Source organism: Rhinolophus hipposideros (assembly GCF_964194185.1).
Source record: "Rhinolophus hipposideros genome assembly, chromosome: 8".
Taxonomy (NCBI): Eukaryota; Metazoa; Chordata; class Mammalia; order Chiroptera; family Rhinolophidae; genus Rhinolophus; species Rhinolophus hipposideros.
Genome location: NC_138054.1, coordinates 85089692 through 85104226, shown reverse-complemented (window position 1 = coordinate 85104226; position 14535 = coordinate 85089692). Strand labels below are relative to the sequence as shown.

The 14535-nt window shown below is 35.5% G+C and overlaps 1 protein-coding gene across 2 annotated transcripts in view; it reads left to right on the top strand.

Annotated features, from left to right (window-relative positions):
• Window positions 1-14535, top strand: part of SPEN (spen family transcriptional repressor) — a 76868-nt gene that overhangs the window by 39080 nt on the left and 23253 nt on the right. For both annotated transcript variants that reach the window (XM_081056148.1, XM_081056149.1), the window contains exon 4: window positions 12768-12928. In XM_081056148.1, coding sequence (XP_080912274.1) covers window positions 12768-12928 — 161 coding nt within the window. The remainder of the gene's footprint in view (window positions 1-12767; window positions 12929-14535) is intronic.

The following is a 14535-nucleotide window of genomic DNA, read 5'->3' as shown; positions in this document are numbered from 1 at the left end:
AACACCCTGATAATAGTTTTTCTTAATGGTTTTTATATATACTATAATCGTTATTTTTAAATGTGGTAAACCTTTCATAAATGGCATTTCTTTAAGCATTGACATGGTCTCTTATTTAGAGGATGATAATGCTTGTTTATTGGGGAGCTTTTTGGTTCTAAAAGTCGGTTGCCCAATACTGAATCCACTAGCTCCATGTGGCTGTTGAGCACTTGAAAATTAGCTCATCTGTGCTTCGGTATTGATCCATGCTATAACATGGATGAACCTCAAAAACATGCTCAGTGAAAGTAGCCAGTACGAAAGACCACATATTATATGATTCTATTTATATGAAATGTCTAGAATAGGTAGATTTATGGAGACAGAAAGTAGATTACTGGTGGCCCAGGGTTGGAGGTGGACAAGAATTGGCAATAGTGACTGCTAATAGGTATAAAGTTTCATTCTAGGGTGATGCAAACTTTTTAATTGTACACTTTTAAATGAGTCAGTTTTATGGTGTGAAATTATATCTCAATAAAATTGTTTAGAAAAAATAGACATTGGATTTTGAAGATGTAGCAAAAAAAGTATTTTTATGTTGACTGCATGTTGAAATATTTTGAGTATATAACATTTAATAAAACACTAAAATTCACCTGTTTTTACTTTTTATAGTGTGGCTACTTAAAATTTTAAATTACATTTTTGGCTTCTAGTAAATTTCTATTGGACAGTACTGTTCTAGAAGTAAGCTCTATCAAGATACAGTGTCACAAAGTAATTTGTGCATCCACTTAGTGCTTTCCATTTTATTTAAATAGAATCCATTGTTTTTCTTTTTTGTCTTTTTTTTTTCCTTTTTAATTCTCGAGACCCTTCTCTTCTCTTGGAAATGTTGGATTAATGGAAAAAAGGCTCTTTGGGACGCTTAAGCCTAAAGTGTAGACTGAGCTACTTCCAGATTCCACCTTTAACAAATTTGATATTGGTCAAGCTGAAATGCATGTTGATTTCCAGGGTGGCCAAAGGAATGTCTTAGCTGTTGAAAAACTTTAATCTCTAAACCCCTAAATAAATTAGTTTACTCCCCAAGAAGAAAATTAAATCAACCAGATTAATTTTTATTTTATTTAAAAAAAGCCCTTGATCTGAAGGTAATTTTTAAGTGATGGCTAATACTTTTGATAGAGGTTTAATATGTGTCTATTCTAATGAGGAACTCCTTTAATGGCTTATGTCAGTGTTCTCTTCCAGTTGGTTACTGGGGAAAAAAACGTTAACATGTAGTGGAATTCTGGTGTTGGAATTAGAGTAAGACACACATTTAATAGACACCTGGCTTCTAGACATGATTTACATAACCCAAACTGGGGACTTCTATGATTCTTTGAATGTTATTTTCAATGGTGGAGGGAGGTGCAGACTAGCCTTCCAAATGTGCTCTGTCATATGGTAGTTGGAGCCATTTGAACTGTAGCTTTGAGTTTGTTTCCACTGGAAGAAACTGCAAAGGAGTTATATAAGAAGAAGGACTTGGGCTGGAGTTTCTTAGTGAGTAATTCCACGTCATTTATAAATAAATAAGTTCACTAAATAGTATATGGCTTTAGGCTTCCTGGTAGGGAGTTAGGTGCCTTTCTAACCTTGGGTCTGGCACTTCCTTAACAGAGTTCAGAAGTGAGAAATATCAAACTTCTTTTTTATTCTGGATAGGAAGGAGATATAATTAATTACAGCATGAAAGTGAAATTGGAAAAAGGCAAAACCCAAAGTTCAAATTTACTTGTGGATTTGGTAAAGGCTACAGCAGTTGTATGTAACTATTTGGAATTAAAAACAAAAAACAATTTTTCACTTGATCTGTATGCTTTCTTGGTTTATGCCTTTTGAAACATTTCAGTTATTAATACAAGAAATATATCTGATTTTGCATTCTGTGTTCAGTTAAGGGAATGAGAAAATCACACTCTTATGATTGATAGCTTAGATTTCTCCTCCGCTCGTCCCTGGAGGGAGGCATCCCGTAGATGTTCGGGAGGCTGTGCTGCCTGCCATACAGAAGGATTTCTTATTTCTCAGGCAGACATGTTATATCTGCTTATTACTTTCAGGGAGCATGAGTGTTTGGTGCTTTTTGGTTTGAGTTAGTTGAGTAGCAGGTTTTCAGTCTTTTTTGTTGTTGTTGTTTGTTTTTTGTTATAGCACAACTTATATATTTCAAATGAACAAAAATTAGTATCATTTACAGTATCTTAAGATAAACAACTGCCTTTCAATGGGAGCTTCCTTTCCAGTACTTTGAGGTCTACAAGACGTAGCTAGAAAATTTACTACTGTGGAAAATGAAGACTGCTTAAATTGAATGGGGATAGGGGGAGGGCCTGTGGGTTTTCTTTTTGATTAATTGCTGTAACACTGTCCTTCAGGTGGCTGAAGGTTTTCAGTCTTAAGGGATTGCCAAGAACGTAATGACTCTGTGGGCCTAGGTTCTTTGGAATTTAAACTAAAAGTATTATGGTCCAAGGTTGTTTTGAACACAGTGAGAATATATAGAAAAGTAATTTTTTCACTTTACCCACAATTTTTCACTTAGCAGAATCTGATCACATATCTACAGATCAGAGAATCTGATCACATATCCCCAAAATCTGAACATAAAATGACTGGATCTTTCTGCTAGTCCACCATCTTATAATTTTTAAAGTTAAGTAGGGAGTTTTAGGGCCACTTGAAGCCTACCAGAAAATAAGCCTCATGATTCTTAGTAATAGATTAACAAGAGCATAGCCTATTTCCATTTTTTTCTATTAGAACAATACGTTTTGAAACCACCTAATTGTGTTTTTAATGCCAAAAAAATTATGGCAAAATATAGATAACAAAAATTACCATTTAAACTATTTTTATGGGTACAGTTCAGTGGCATTAAGTACATTTACCTTGTGCAACCATCACTGCCAGCCAGGTCCAGAACTTTTTCATCTTCCCAGACTGAAACTCTATATCTATTAAACAATTTCCCATTCTTCTCTCTCCAAGTCCCTGTTAATCACCCCTTCTGCTTTCTGTCTCTGTGAACTTAACTACTCTAGGTACCTCATAAATGAAATCGTACTGTACTGGTTCTTTGGTGCCTGGCTTATTCACTTAGCATACGTTTTAACAATTCATCCATGTTGTAGCAAATCTCAGAATTACTTTTTTAAGACTGAATAATATTCCTTCATGTTTTTTTGGGTAAGCTTTAATTATCCAGCAGTCGTCATGTAGATTAACATGTTCCTTTCATTTAACCCCATTCAAAGATAATAAGCTTAAAAACGTTAACTGCAATTCTAATTGCATCCCAAAGAGTTACTTGTACTTAATCTTTTCTGAGCAAGCTAACCTCATGTAGTATCTTTAAGCTCAGTTTAGTTATTTTCTGTTAAAATGAGGTACTCTTTAAAAAGTAGTCTTTAATAATTTTGTTTTTTCTCATTTATGTAAACTATTGGACTTCAGAATAGGAAGAGAAATGGAACCAATTTTCATTATTGTGGTTGAATCGACCACGTTAGTGACTGTGAACTCTAAACTTATTTATTCTTAACTACCTATAAAGTGGAGCCAGTACCTGTCTAAAGTTTAGACATGTTTGATATTTATAAATGCTCATAGGTGAAAGCTTGATGGAAACTAGAACTCAAGAAAAGTTAATTTCTGAGGTCTATATTTTCTAGTGTACTTAGAAATCCTTAGGAAATAAATTACTGATTTTTTAAATATCAGTAATGAAAGCTGATGGCAGCAAAAAGAAAACTTACTGCTGGTGGATTGTGGTTCTGTTTCTGCCACTACCTTTGTCTAATAAAAGAAAGCTTTCTTCTTTTGTCAGTTTCACTCTTTTTTTAGTTAACTGAGTTTATCTTTTTTTTTTTTTTATCAGATCTTTTCCCATAGAAGTCTTTGTAGTTTCTAATGATAGAAGAAATCTGTGGACCAGTACAAAATTGAAGTTAAAATACTGGTTTCATAATCAAAAACACATTCTTGCTCTTTAATATATCAATACAGTTTTTCTCAATAAGTATCCTAAATTTGATAAATTTTGACAACTTTTCATTAACTTTGGCTTTAAAGAACTTAATTTATCATTTACACAGTTGAGAACCAGAGTGCTTCCCCCCCCCTTTTTTTTTTTGCAGTAGTTGTAGAATCACCAGTTAGAGCTGACTCATTTCTCTGAAATCATTTTTGAGGAACTTCACCTGGATAAACCAGGGCAAGGGGCCCCTTGATTCAGCAGAGGCTTATGGACAGAAAGCAGCAGGTAGCCAGTTAAAACTGGCTAGTTTGGAATCTCTCACCTTTTTCTAAGGAACAAAGAGAAGAACAGCTCACTTTGTATTTACTTCTTAGGTCGTGTGTGTGTGTGTGTGTGTGTGTGTGTGTGTGTTAAAATAACACAAAGTTTACCATGTTAACCATTTTAAGTATACAGTTCAGTGGCTTTAAGTACATTCACATTATTGTGCAATCATCGCCACCATCCTTCTCCAGAACTTTTTTCTCTTTCCAAACTGACACTCCCTCTGTATCTATTCAACAACTCCCCATTCCCCTCTCCCCCAGCCCCTGGCAGCCACCATTTTACTTTCTGTCTCTGTGTTTTGCCTACTCTAGTTACCTCATAAATTGAATCACACAGTATTTATCCTTTTGTGACTGGTTTATTTCACTTAGCGTAATGTCCTCAAGATTAATCCCTGTTGTAGCTTGTCAGACTTTCCTTCCTTTTGAAGGCTGAATAATACTCCATTGCATGTTCGTTCCCCATTTTGTTTATGCAGTCGTCTGTTGGTGAATGCTTAGTTTGCTTCTACCTTTTGGCTGTTAAACATGTTATGAATGTGGGGGAACAACTATCTGTTGGAGTCCCTGCTTTCAGTTCTTTTGGTCATATAACCAGAAGTGGAATTGCTGAATCATATGGTGATTCTCATTTTTTGAGAAACTGCCATACTGTTTCCCACAGTATCTACACCATTTTACCTTCCCAACAGCAAGGCACAAGGGACCCAGTTTCTTTACAACCTTGCCAACACTTGTTATATTCTGTTTTTTTGATAATGGCCATCCTCATGAGTGTGAAATGGTATCTCATTGTGGTTTTGATTTGAATTTCCCTAAAAATTAGACATGTTGAACATCTTTTCATGTGCCTGTTGGCCATTTGTATATCTTTGAAGAAATGTCTGTGCAAATTCTCAGGTGCCCTTTTTTGCATCTGTTTGGTTGGTTGGTTGTTTTTTGCTGTTGAGTTTGATCATCAATTTTTAAGGCAAATTACAAATGTCTTAAGGTTATAAAAAAAAAGAAGTTTTACTAGTTTCTTCTGAACATGGTACTTTGGTGGGGAAAAAATCTAATTGTAATACTACACTACCCCCTTAAATCCCGGGGTTGTGGGTAAAGAAAGCTATTGAACTTCCATTTTAATATGAATAGAATAGTTTTCATTGATGTAAACCTTACTAGAGTAGGGGTAGCAACACTGTATATTTCACCCATCATTTGTTTAAAATGTAAAAGTTTTGTCTACAAGTACTTTCATCCTGTTATTCACGCAGTGAAGACCAGCCCTCATCGTATGGTAGAAAACTATTTGCTGTTTTCCTTTTGGTCATGTTTTCCAAGATCAAGTGACACTAGAATGTTTCAGATCCCAGCTTCCTCTTGAGTAGTCTAATTTTCAGAACTTGATCTTTTTTCTTCAGGATTTTTTTTCTGTGAGTTTCAGAATTATCCAAAGATTTTTATGAAGTGACGCATTAGTAATAAGGAAAACAGTCCCCACATATATGGTGATGGAAGGAGAACTGACTCTGGGTGGTGAACACACAATGGGATTTATAGATGATGTAATACAGAATTGTACACCTGAAATCTATGTAATTTCACTAACAATTTTCACCCCAATAAATTTAAAAAAACAAAACAAAACAGTCCCTTTTAAGGATCCCATGTTTGATTTGCATCTTAAAATATGTTTTCAAAAGAAGGGAAAGCAGTCAAAGAAATAAATGTGGACCTTCCCAACTTTGGCACTATTCATATTTGAGGCCAGATAATTCTTTGTTGGTGCCATCCTGTGTACTGTAGGATATTTAGCAGCATCCCTGGTCTCTAGCCACTAGATGGCAGTAAGTCTCACCCCCCCCCCCCCAGTTGTGACAACCAAAAATGTGTGTATGGGCGGGGGGAGGGGGGACACTAATGGTCCCCATTGAAAGCAACCGATGTCTGATATAAGTATTCACAATGATTGGATTTGTGAATGAAATAGAACAGTGAATCCAAAGATACTGGATTTTGTTAGAGATTTAACACATTTTCTTTTGTTGTATGTTTTAATTGTGCATTTGCTTTCATCCCAGAAAATTTTTGTTTTTTAAAAAAATTTTCCACAAAGTTCTAGATGATAGGATCCATGAAGTGTTTTTTTTTAATAGATATCAGTGATTTTTCAGTCAGGTTATTAATATGTGTCAGGTAAAGTTCTAGAACCTTAGAACAGCCATTATTTTCTTGAATAATTAATAAAACATTAAAGAAGAAATATTTTGCAGTTTGCAACAAAGTAATATTTTATCAGAAATTTTAATTTCACTTTTAGATACCGAGTTTAGTTACTACCTACATTTTATGGAGTGTGGTGTACTTCCTAGGCATTAATTTGAGTCACTTGTACAATTCAAGTCAATAATTGGAGACATATCCATTACACACTGGGCACCGTATTAGGCTCTACGTTTACAAAGATGAATCCAGTATTGGACTTTCAGAAGGCTGGTAAACGAGTAGTTATGATACAGAATGAAGGGATTTGAGATAGACATTGTACTAAAAAAAGACTCAGGAACACATAGCTAGGAAACCAGTGAATACTGTAGGGTGGGGTGGGAGGTCAGGAACAGCTGCTGAGCAGGAAGTGAACATTGGAGCTAATACCTTGAAGGTAGGGCAGGCAAAGAGGGTTAGAAAGGTGCCTTCACCAGGAATGAGTATGGGCAAGAGCTCTCTCTCATATGCTTACTGTATGCTGGGTAGAATGCTAAGCACTTTATAATCATTCACTCATTAAATCCTCACCGTAGCCCCTCACAAATGGTAGGTATTATCACTATTTACATGTAAGAAAATTAAGGATTAGAGAGGAATTAATTTAACCAAGGGCTTACAGCTAGTAATTTTTTTTTTTTAAAGGCACCCATGACTAGCAACTGGTTTAATGATCTTGTGTGGCTAGGTCATTAGTGGGTAGGGTAAGAGGGTCATAACAAGGGAATGAGAAGGAGCAGCTAGTTAGGGCCAAAATTTAAAGGGTCCGTTCTCCCTTGGTGAAGAATGTGGATTTTATCCTGTAGGTATGTATGGGAGAGCTAATCAAAGATGGATGGAAGGTTGGAGGTAGGTGCAGAGTCATAAAACCCTAGAGTTAGCAGGACTGTTCTTTGAAAGAAGGTCATGAGGTCTGGTAACCCACTAGGGAAATTAAAGTTTAGAGAGGCAAAATGAGGTGCTTTACTAGATCACACAGTGCAGTATTTCCTTCCTCTTTTTCTTATAAAATACAGAGACTTAGTACAGGTTGCCTCAGAAGTGGCAGATTTGAAAATGAGATCACGTCAGACTGTCTACTAGTGTTTGTTTTTTTAAACTTTCTGGGCTCAGGACCCTTTTACATTCTTAAATATTTGAGCTTTGGTTTGTTTTAGGTAGTATCTATTGACATTTGCCATATTAGAAATTAAAACTTTGAATTTGAAATTTTTATCTAATTCATCTGACATACTGTTTCTTTCCTTTTTAAATTTTAATAGTTTATTTGAGCAAAAATTGCTTTTAATTGGGCATTGCCAAACTGGAAGTGGTTAGGAGCACTCCACTAACAGGAGCTAGTGGAAAGACTTTTATAGAAAAAAAGCAGAAGCAAAGCAAGGAAATATTTGATCGGTTATAGCGTAAGCCTTTGCCTTATTTGGAAAGGTGTGATTGGCTGTTTGTGATTGGCTGTCCTTAGGTTTGATTTCTTAACCTTGAGACATTTACAGGCTTAGGTTTTGGTTTGCTTACTCAAGCTGCTTAGGTATTAGAATCACCTGTCTAATGGCTTCCTTATTTAATTGGTTTAACAACTCCCCCTATTTATTCATCCTATCATACATGAGAGATTAACCAAAAATTGTTCAGGTCCATGGAAGAATTGTTTTTGCTGTTCATCTTATCGTTCATTTTGTTTCTTTAAATGCAGTGAGACTATCTGATGTATTTGCTGATGGTTGCAAACACGGATTTAAGACCCTTGGGAGGATATAGCCCACCAGGGCTGCTATAATGATGACGGTCAGACAATACCAAGAAACGGGAGTCTGCTCTTCAGAGCTCCCAACCAAACCAGTTGGTACCAGAGAAATCAAAGAATGTACCTGACATGGCATTAACCTGTTTTATGTAGCCTGTTTGTTAATTTCTTGTGTTTGCTACAATACCAGAGCTATTGATCCAGGTACAGCAGGAGGTATTGGCTTATAGCACAGACTACGGCTTGTTCAGCCAATAAGTAGTCCAGAGCAATTCTATTATTTAAAACTACCTTAGCAAGAAAGTCTGGGACTTTTGTGTGCCTCAATGGCCTCAGCGTAGATTTAGCAGCAGTTGCCCGAGTTTAGGAGGGAGCATTGTCTGCCTGTGCGTTAACAGAGAAAAGGCAAGTAGAGAAAAGGCAAAAGGAATGAATGAAAAAAGTTTCATGTTGGAGATGAAGCTCTTCATGCATGATCTTGGGAGAACTGTCCACCTTAAAGTGTTGTCTGTTTCTGAGGAGGAACCTCTAGTAAATTTTAATTTTAGATCTCCAGCTGTTACGACATAACTATTTTTTTAAACAAAAAAGAGTGAGATGAGTGGCATGATTTTATCGTTTTACAAATCTTTTTTTTTTTTTTTAATAAATTTTATTGGGGAATATTGAGGAACAGTGTGTTTCTCCAGGGCCCATCAGCTCCAAGTAGTTGTCCTTCAATCTAGGTGGAGGGCGCAGCTCACTGGCCCATGTGGGAATTGAACCAGCAACCCTGTTGTTCAGAGCTCGCGCTCTAACCAACTGAGCCATCCGGCCGCCCCTACAAATCTTTTTAATGTCTGATTTAATAAAATAGTTTGGTTCTCATAACTATTTTTGTATTCAAACTGTGATTATATGATTTTTGTGTGAAGCATATGAGGAAAATCTGGCCTCACACAGATAGGTAATTAAAATAGGGAGGACCGCACAGACCTGCCCCCCAAAAGGACTTCGGGGCCCCCACAGCACCTCAAACCTCATTTAGAGAACTGCTGCACTAACAAGACATGATCATCTTGAAAATTTGGACCTGTAAAAAATTGGATGTAGGGAGATTCTTATCTGGTATGGTGATATTTTCCATTTAATAAGTTAGATGATTTCTACCCCCTTTTGATGGAAGCACCAAGGGCAACTTAATTTGGTTAAATACTTGTTAATCTTCGAGCTTTAAAGGACCCAGCATAGGTACGTATTTATCATGCTCAAATGTTTACAAATAATACAGGGACACAGATATAGATGTTACTCACTGGATGTTACTATTGTATGTGAACAGATTTAGTCCTCAGTCATCTTATAAATAGTATATCCAATGCCTTGACATTTTCAGTGTTTAGAGGCAAAAGCTCACTGTAGTTCTGTATATAAAATGGCTGTAGGGATAGTTGATTATTTGACACCACAATTTGGTTTAAGAGAATCCTGGCATCCCATATTCTGTTTGCTTATCAAGAATTGTTATGTAATCATATATTTCGTCATTATGGAAATTTTATTCAATCAGATCTGCTTCTTAGTTTTCTTAGTAATCCTGATTTAAATTTATAAGCATATAAGAAATCATTCAGCCTTTATTGTCTTACGTGCTTTGGGGGGAAGTGTAGCTAGATTTCTTTTAAATTGTATTTCTTTCAAGTTCTTTATGATTTAGAACTTTTAATTTATGTTGAATTGTAATATTGATGTGGCCAAGTAAATTTAAAGTCCACTTTCTTAAAACTATTAGTTGATACACCATCATCAGTACTTTTGAGACAATTTAGATAGGAATGGCTTCTGCTTAACTACTTAATGGCTTTTAAGAAACAACTAAGTACTATAGATCTTATGTTTTGGTGAACTTTTGTGATTCTTCAGTGAATATGAAAATACGAATTTTTAAAATTAAAATTGACACATATTCTGGATATTTGGGCTTTCTGTCAGGTTAGTAATATTAAAAAGTATTTAGGGGTCTAAATTTGATTCAGGACCCATATTGATTCAGGATCTTAAAATCCACAATACATTTAACAGACTATATTCCAAATGTACATTGCAGTTTAGGTTAGCATATCAAAAGGTGAACTCAAAAGTTGTATCATTTTATCATTTGATAGTTCATTTTGAAACCTTTCCCCCTTTCTAGTTATCACTTCAAGTTGGTCAGCAGATAATTCTGCCAGTTCAATTCTGAGTCTTGTTTCAAATTTGGTGTGGTAGCGGGAAATTCACTACGAGTGTGACGACATTTATAACAAATCTAATTTCTATCACTGTTTTGTACTTTAAAATCATTGTTACCATTGATTGATCATCTTCTCCTCCATTTTTATAATACAGACATATAGAACTTGTTTTTGCTGCCTCATTAATTATTACAATAGCCCGAAATTCTGCTTTTGCCCATGTTTGTTTATTTACCCACTATTGCTAAGGAATTTTGATGTATATAATTTTGATAGTATTGGACTTAATGTATTTTCCTTAATGGTTATTTTCAATTCATTGGAATTAAGTTGATAAGTCACATAACATATTCTATACTGTAGGCATCTGGTGGCCCGGTGAATAATCTTGTATTACTTGGAGTGCTTAATACATATAACAAGTATTTTTCTCCTTTTCCGCTAAAACAGATTAATTTTGTTAATCCTTAATTTGAATGAAAATATAGTATCCTATTATTCACTTAGTACTGGTAACACTACTTTTGCTGTATGGTCTAGAAAAGAAAATTATTTTTACAGTTGGGAAAACTGAAGCCCAGTGATTTATAGGTGGCCTGATAAGGATGACCTGTGGTTCTATCTGGAGGCTTTTATCCCTAGTAGTTTGTATTTTGTAACTCATATATCTCCGTTTGGCTCTTACTGGCATATGTTATTTCCTTATGTTTCATACTGCAGAAAGCTCTGATAATCTCATGAAGTTTTCATTTTTTTTGTCTTAGCATGTGAAAGAAAGATAAAAGTGCTGTGTAAATTCTTAGTTATAACTCTGTTTTCTTATAGTATTTATTTGTTTACTTAAAAAAAGAAAGCAATAGCAAATTTGTCTCAGATCCTAGGGTTAGATTTATTAATCAGGCTGACTTACAGATCGTCTTGGATACAAGAGCTGTAGTCTTAGCACAAATGACAAAAACCATCCATCCAGTTTTTCCTCTAGTGAGAGTGCTTAAAGTGGATTAATCCCCAGAGTTATATAGAGATAAGGCTTCCACGACAGGGAGGGGTGAGTATGAAGCAAAATTTCAGAAACCTGTAAATAGCAGAACCTGTAAATAGCTTTTTATCAATCTATTTGAGAAGGCTATAAAAGAACTGAACGGCAATTAAATATTGAAAACGGCGACTGGACTTGGAGCTGAGCTGCGCCCTGGCCCACAACTAGATTGAAAGACAATGACTTGGAGTTGATGGGCCCTGAAGAAATACACTGTTCCCCAATATTCCCCAACAAAATTAAAAAAAAAAAAAAAAAAGGACTGAAACCATAGTAGTATTGCACCTCGAGTACTGAAGAAAATTTTATATTTTCTCACAGTTCTTAAGCATAATAAATTGTTTAAAATCTCTCCCTCTTAATCTGACCATGTTTGTAATATTTTCTCTTTGTCTTTCAATTGACTGTCTCCCCATTTGAGGATTGTATTAAACTGAAGAGTAATCAATTCAGTTTCACTGACTTCCATTTCACACACCATTCAGAGAGAAAGCCTAAACAAACAAGACTCAAGTAACTTACATAATACTTATTCATTAGACCTTTAACATTTTTAAATTAAAATTACCTGGGAAATTACTTTGGATATTTATATTTCCCTAAAACTTAATTTACCCATGAGGTAAAGTAGTAGTAATAATAACAGATCAGTGCTGCTTCCTTTATTGAATGTCGTCATATTCCAAACTCTGTAAACCTGCGGATTATTTTACTTAATTCTTAACACTATGAGATAGGTCCTATTATTTTCATTTTACAGATGTGGAAACTGAGGCTTAGCAAGAGGTTAACTTGTCCAAGAATGCAAGCTGTATGTGAGAGCCAAGGTTTGAATTGAGATCTCTGAATCCAAAATCCATATATCCACTGTTCTATCATTATTACCCTTAAGTGAATTGTGTTTATTATTTTAATTTGGAAAAAATTGTTCAAAGTTTGCACAGAATGAAACATTTGTCTTTAGGTGGCATGTGGTGGTTCCACATTCTTAGGCCAGTGTTTGCTGTCTTCTGCTATCTTGGAAGGTAGAATATGAAAAAAATGTGGAAAGGGAAAGGCATCCTGAAATCTCAGACCTAAAATTTAGACTTTTTAATTATTGCTACTTGTTGATTTTAATAAGTCTTGTATACTGCTCATTTTCTGTTTGTCTTTTCACTGAAGTTTTTCTGCCCTTCTGCAGCACTGATTCCAGCAGTACTTCAAGTGATGACTCTCCAGCCCGATCAGTTCAATCTGCAGCTGTCCCCGCACCCACTTCCCAGTTGCTTTCATCCCTGGAAAAAGATGAGCCCCGTAAAAGTTTTGGAATCAAGGTTCAGAATCTCCCAGTACGCTCTACAGGTAAAAAGTGGACCTTCCATCTCTGCTACTGTTGGGGAATGAGAGACTGAGCAACTTGAGTTCTGTACTTTTTAGTGACAATAATATTTCGTGGTTCATTAATATTTAATGCCATGTATAATAAAGCAAGTGATTATTATAACTTTATATGGTTTCTAGGTTATATATACAAAGATTACATGTTATTTTGTTCATACTTATATACACATACATTATACATGTTCTGTGCATATACGTAAACACAAATATTGTATGGTGCATGTTATAAAAGAAAGCATGGTTTATTTTTGAATAAATATGCTTTCTGGATTAAGTATTTGGATATTAGGGGAAATTTGGTATGATGAAATTGTAGAAATACTCTTTTCAGTTAGATTTATTATACTGGTCTGGAGTCCTGTGTTACGTGCAATAACTTCAGACATAAAATTATGATAGGAAACCCATTTCTTTTTTCTTTTTCTTTCTTTTTAAAGATTTTATTGGGGAAAGGGAACAGGACTTTATTGGGGAACAGTATGTACTTCCAGGCCTTTTTTCCAAGTCAAGTTGTTGTCCTTTCAATCTTAGTTGTGGAGGGTGCCATTCAGCTTCAAGTTGTTGTCAAGTTTTTCAGTCTTAGTTGTGGAGGGCACAGCTCAGCTCCAGGTCCAGTTGCCGTTTTCTAGTTGCAGGGGGCACAGCTCACTATCCCTTTAGGGAGTCGAACTGGCAACCTTGTGGTTGAGAGGACGCATTCCAACCAACTGAGCCATCCGGGAGGCAGCTCAGCTCAAGGTGTCATGTTCAATCTTAGTTGCAGGGGGCGCTGCCCACCATCCCTTATTCCTTGCGGGACTCAAGGAATTGAACCAACAACCTTGTGGTTGAGAGCCCACTGGCCCATGTGGGAATCGAACCGGCAGCCTTCAGAGTTAGGAACATGGAGCTTTAACCGCCTGAGCCACCGGGCCGGCCCCAGGAAACCCATTTCAAAATACTAACAGTTTAAATGAGGAAAGTCATTAATAAAGCTATAGTCTTTCTTTTATTCCTGATGTTTTTAATTGAGAATTAACCATAATATACTGTTATTCCTACAATAGGCATGTTGAGTATATAAACGACGTTTAGTAGATGGTCAAACCAACAGAGACCAAACTAAGTATTTCTTAGCTAAGTGCATTTCAGTGATTACTTAAATTATTTATAAAACAGTTTATAAAACCTACATACCAGGTTTGTGAATAGAGATATTGAAACACAAATGCTGATGAGCTTTTGATTTAGACTACTTGGTAATTTAGGAATGGACAAGAGGTAAAATTGGCTTGTCTTTCTATACAATTTTAATTTTTATAATGAAGCAAATTAATACAAGATGGTATGATTCATCTGTAAAAGGTCTCGAAGTTTAGCATGTTGCATGCCATTTCCCACACATTTTTATCATTGACATGGTGCTTAGAAAGCCAGCAATAGGGCTTTCTAAAGTCTTTAAAAGTCTTATGTATATGAAGTTTTTGTTATGAGGTTTAAACATAACCAGAAGTAGGAGCAGCAAAATGAACTCCTCCTACACTATACTCCAGGTTTTAAAAATCATCAATAAATCTCCTCTAACACCC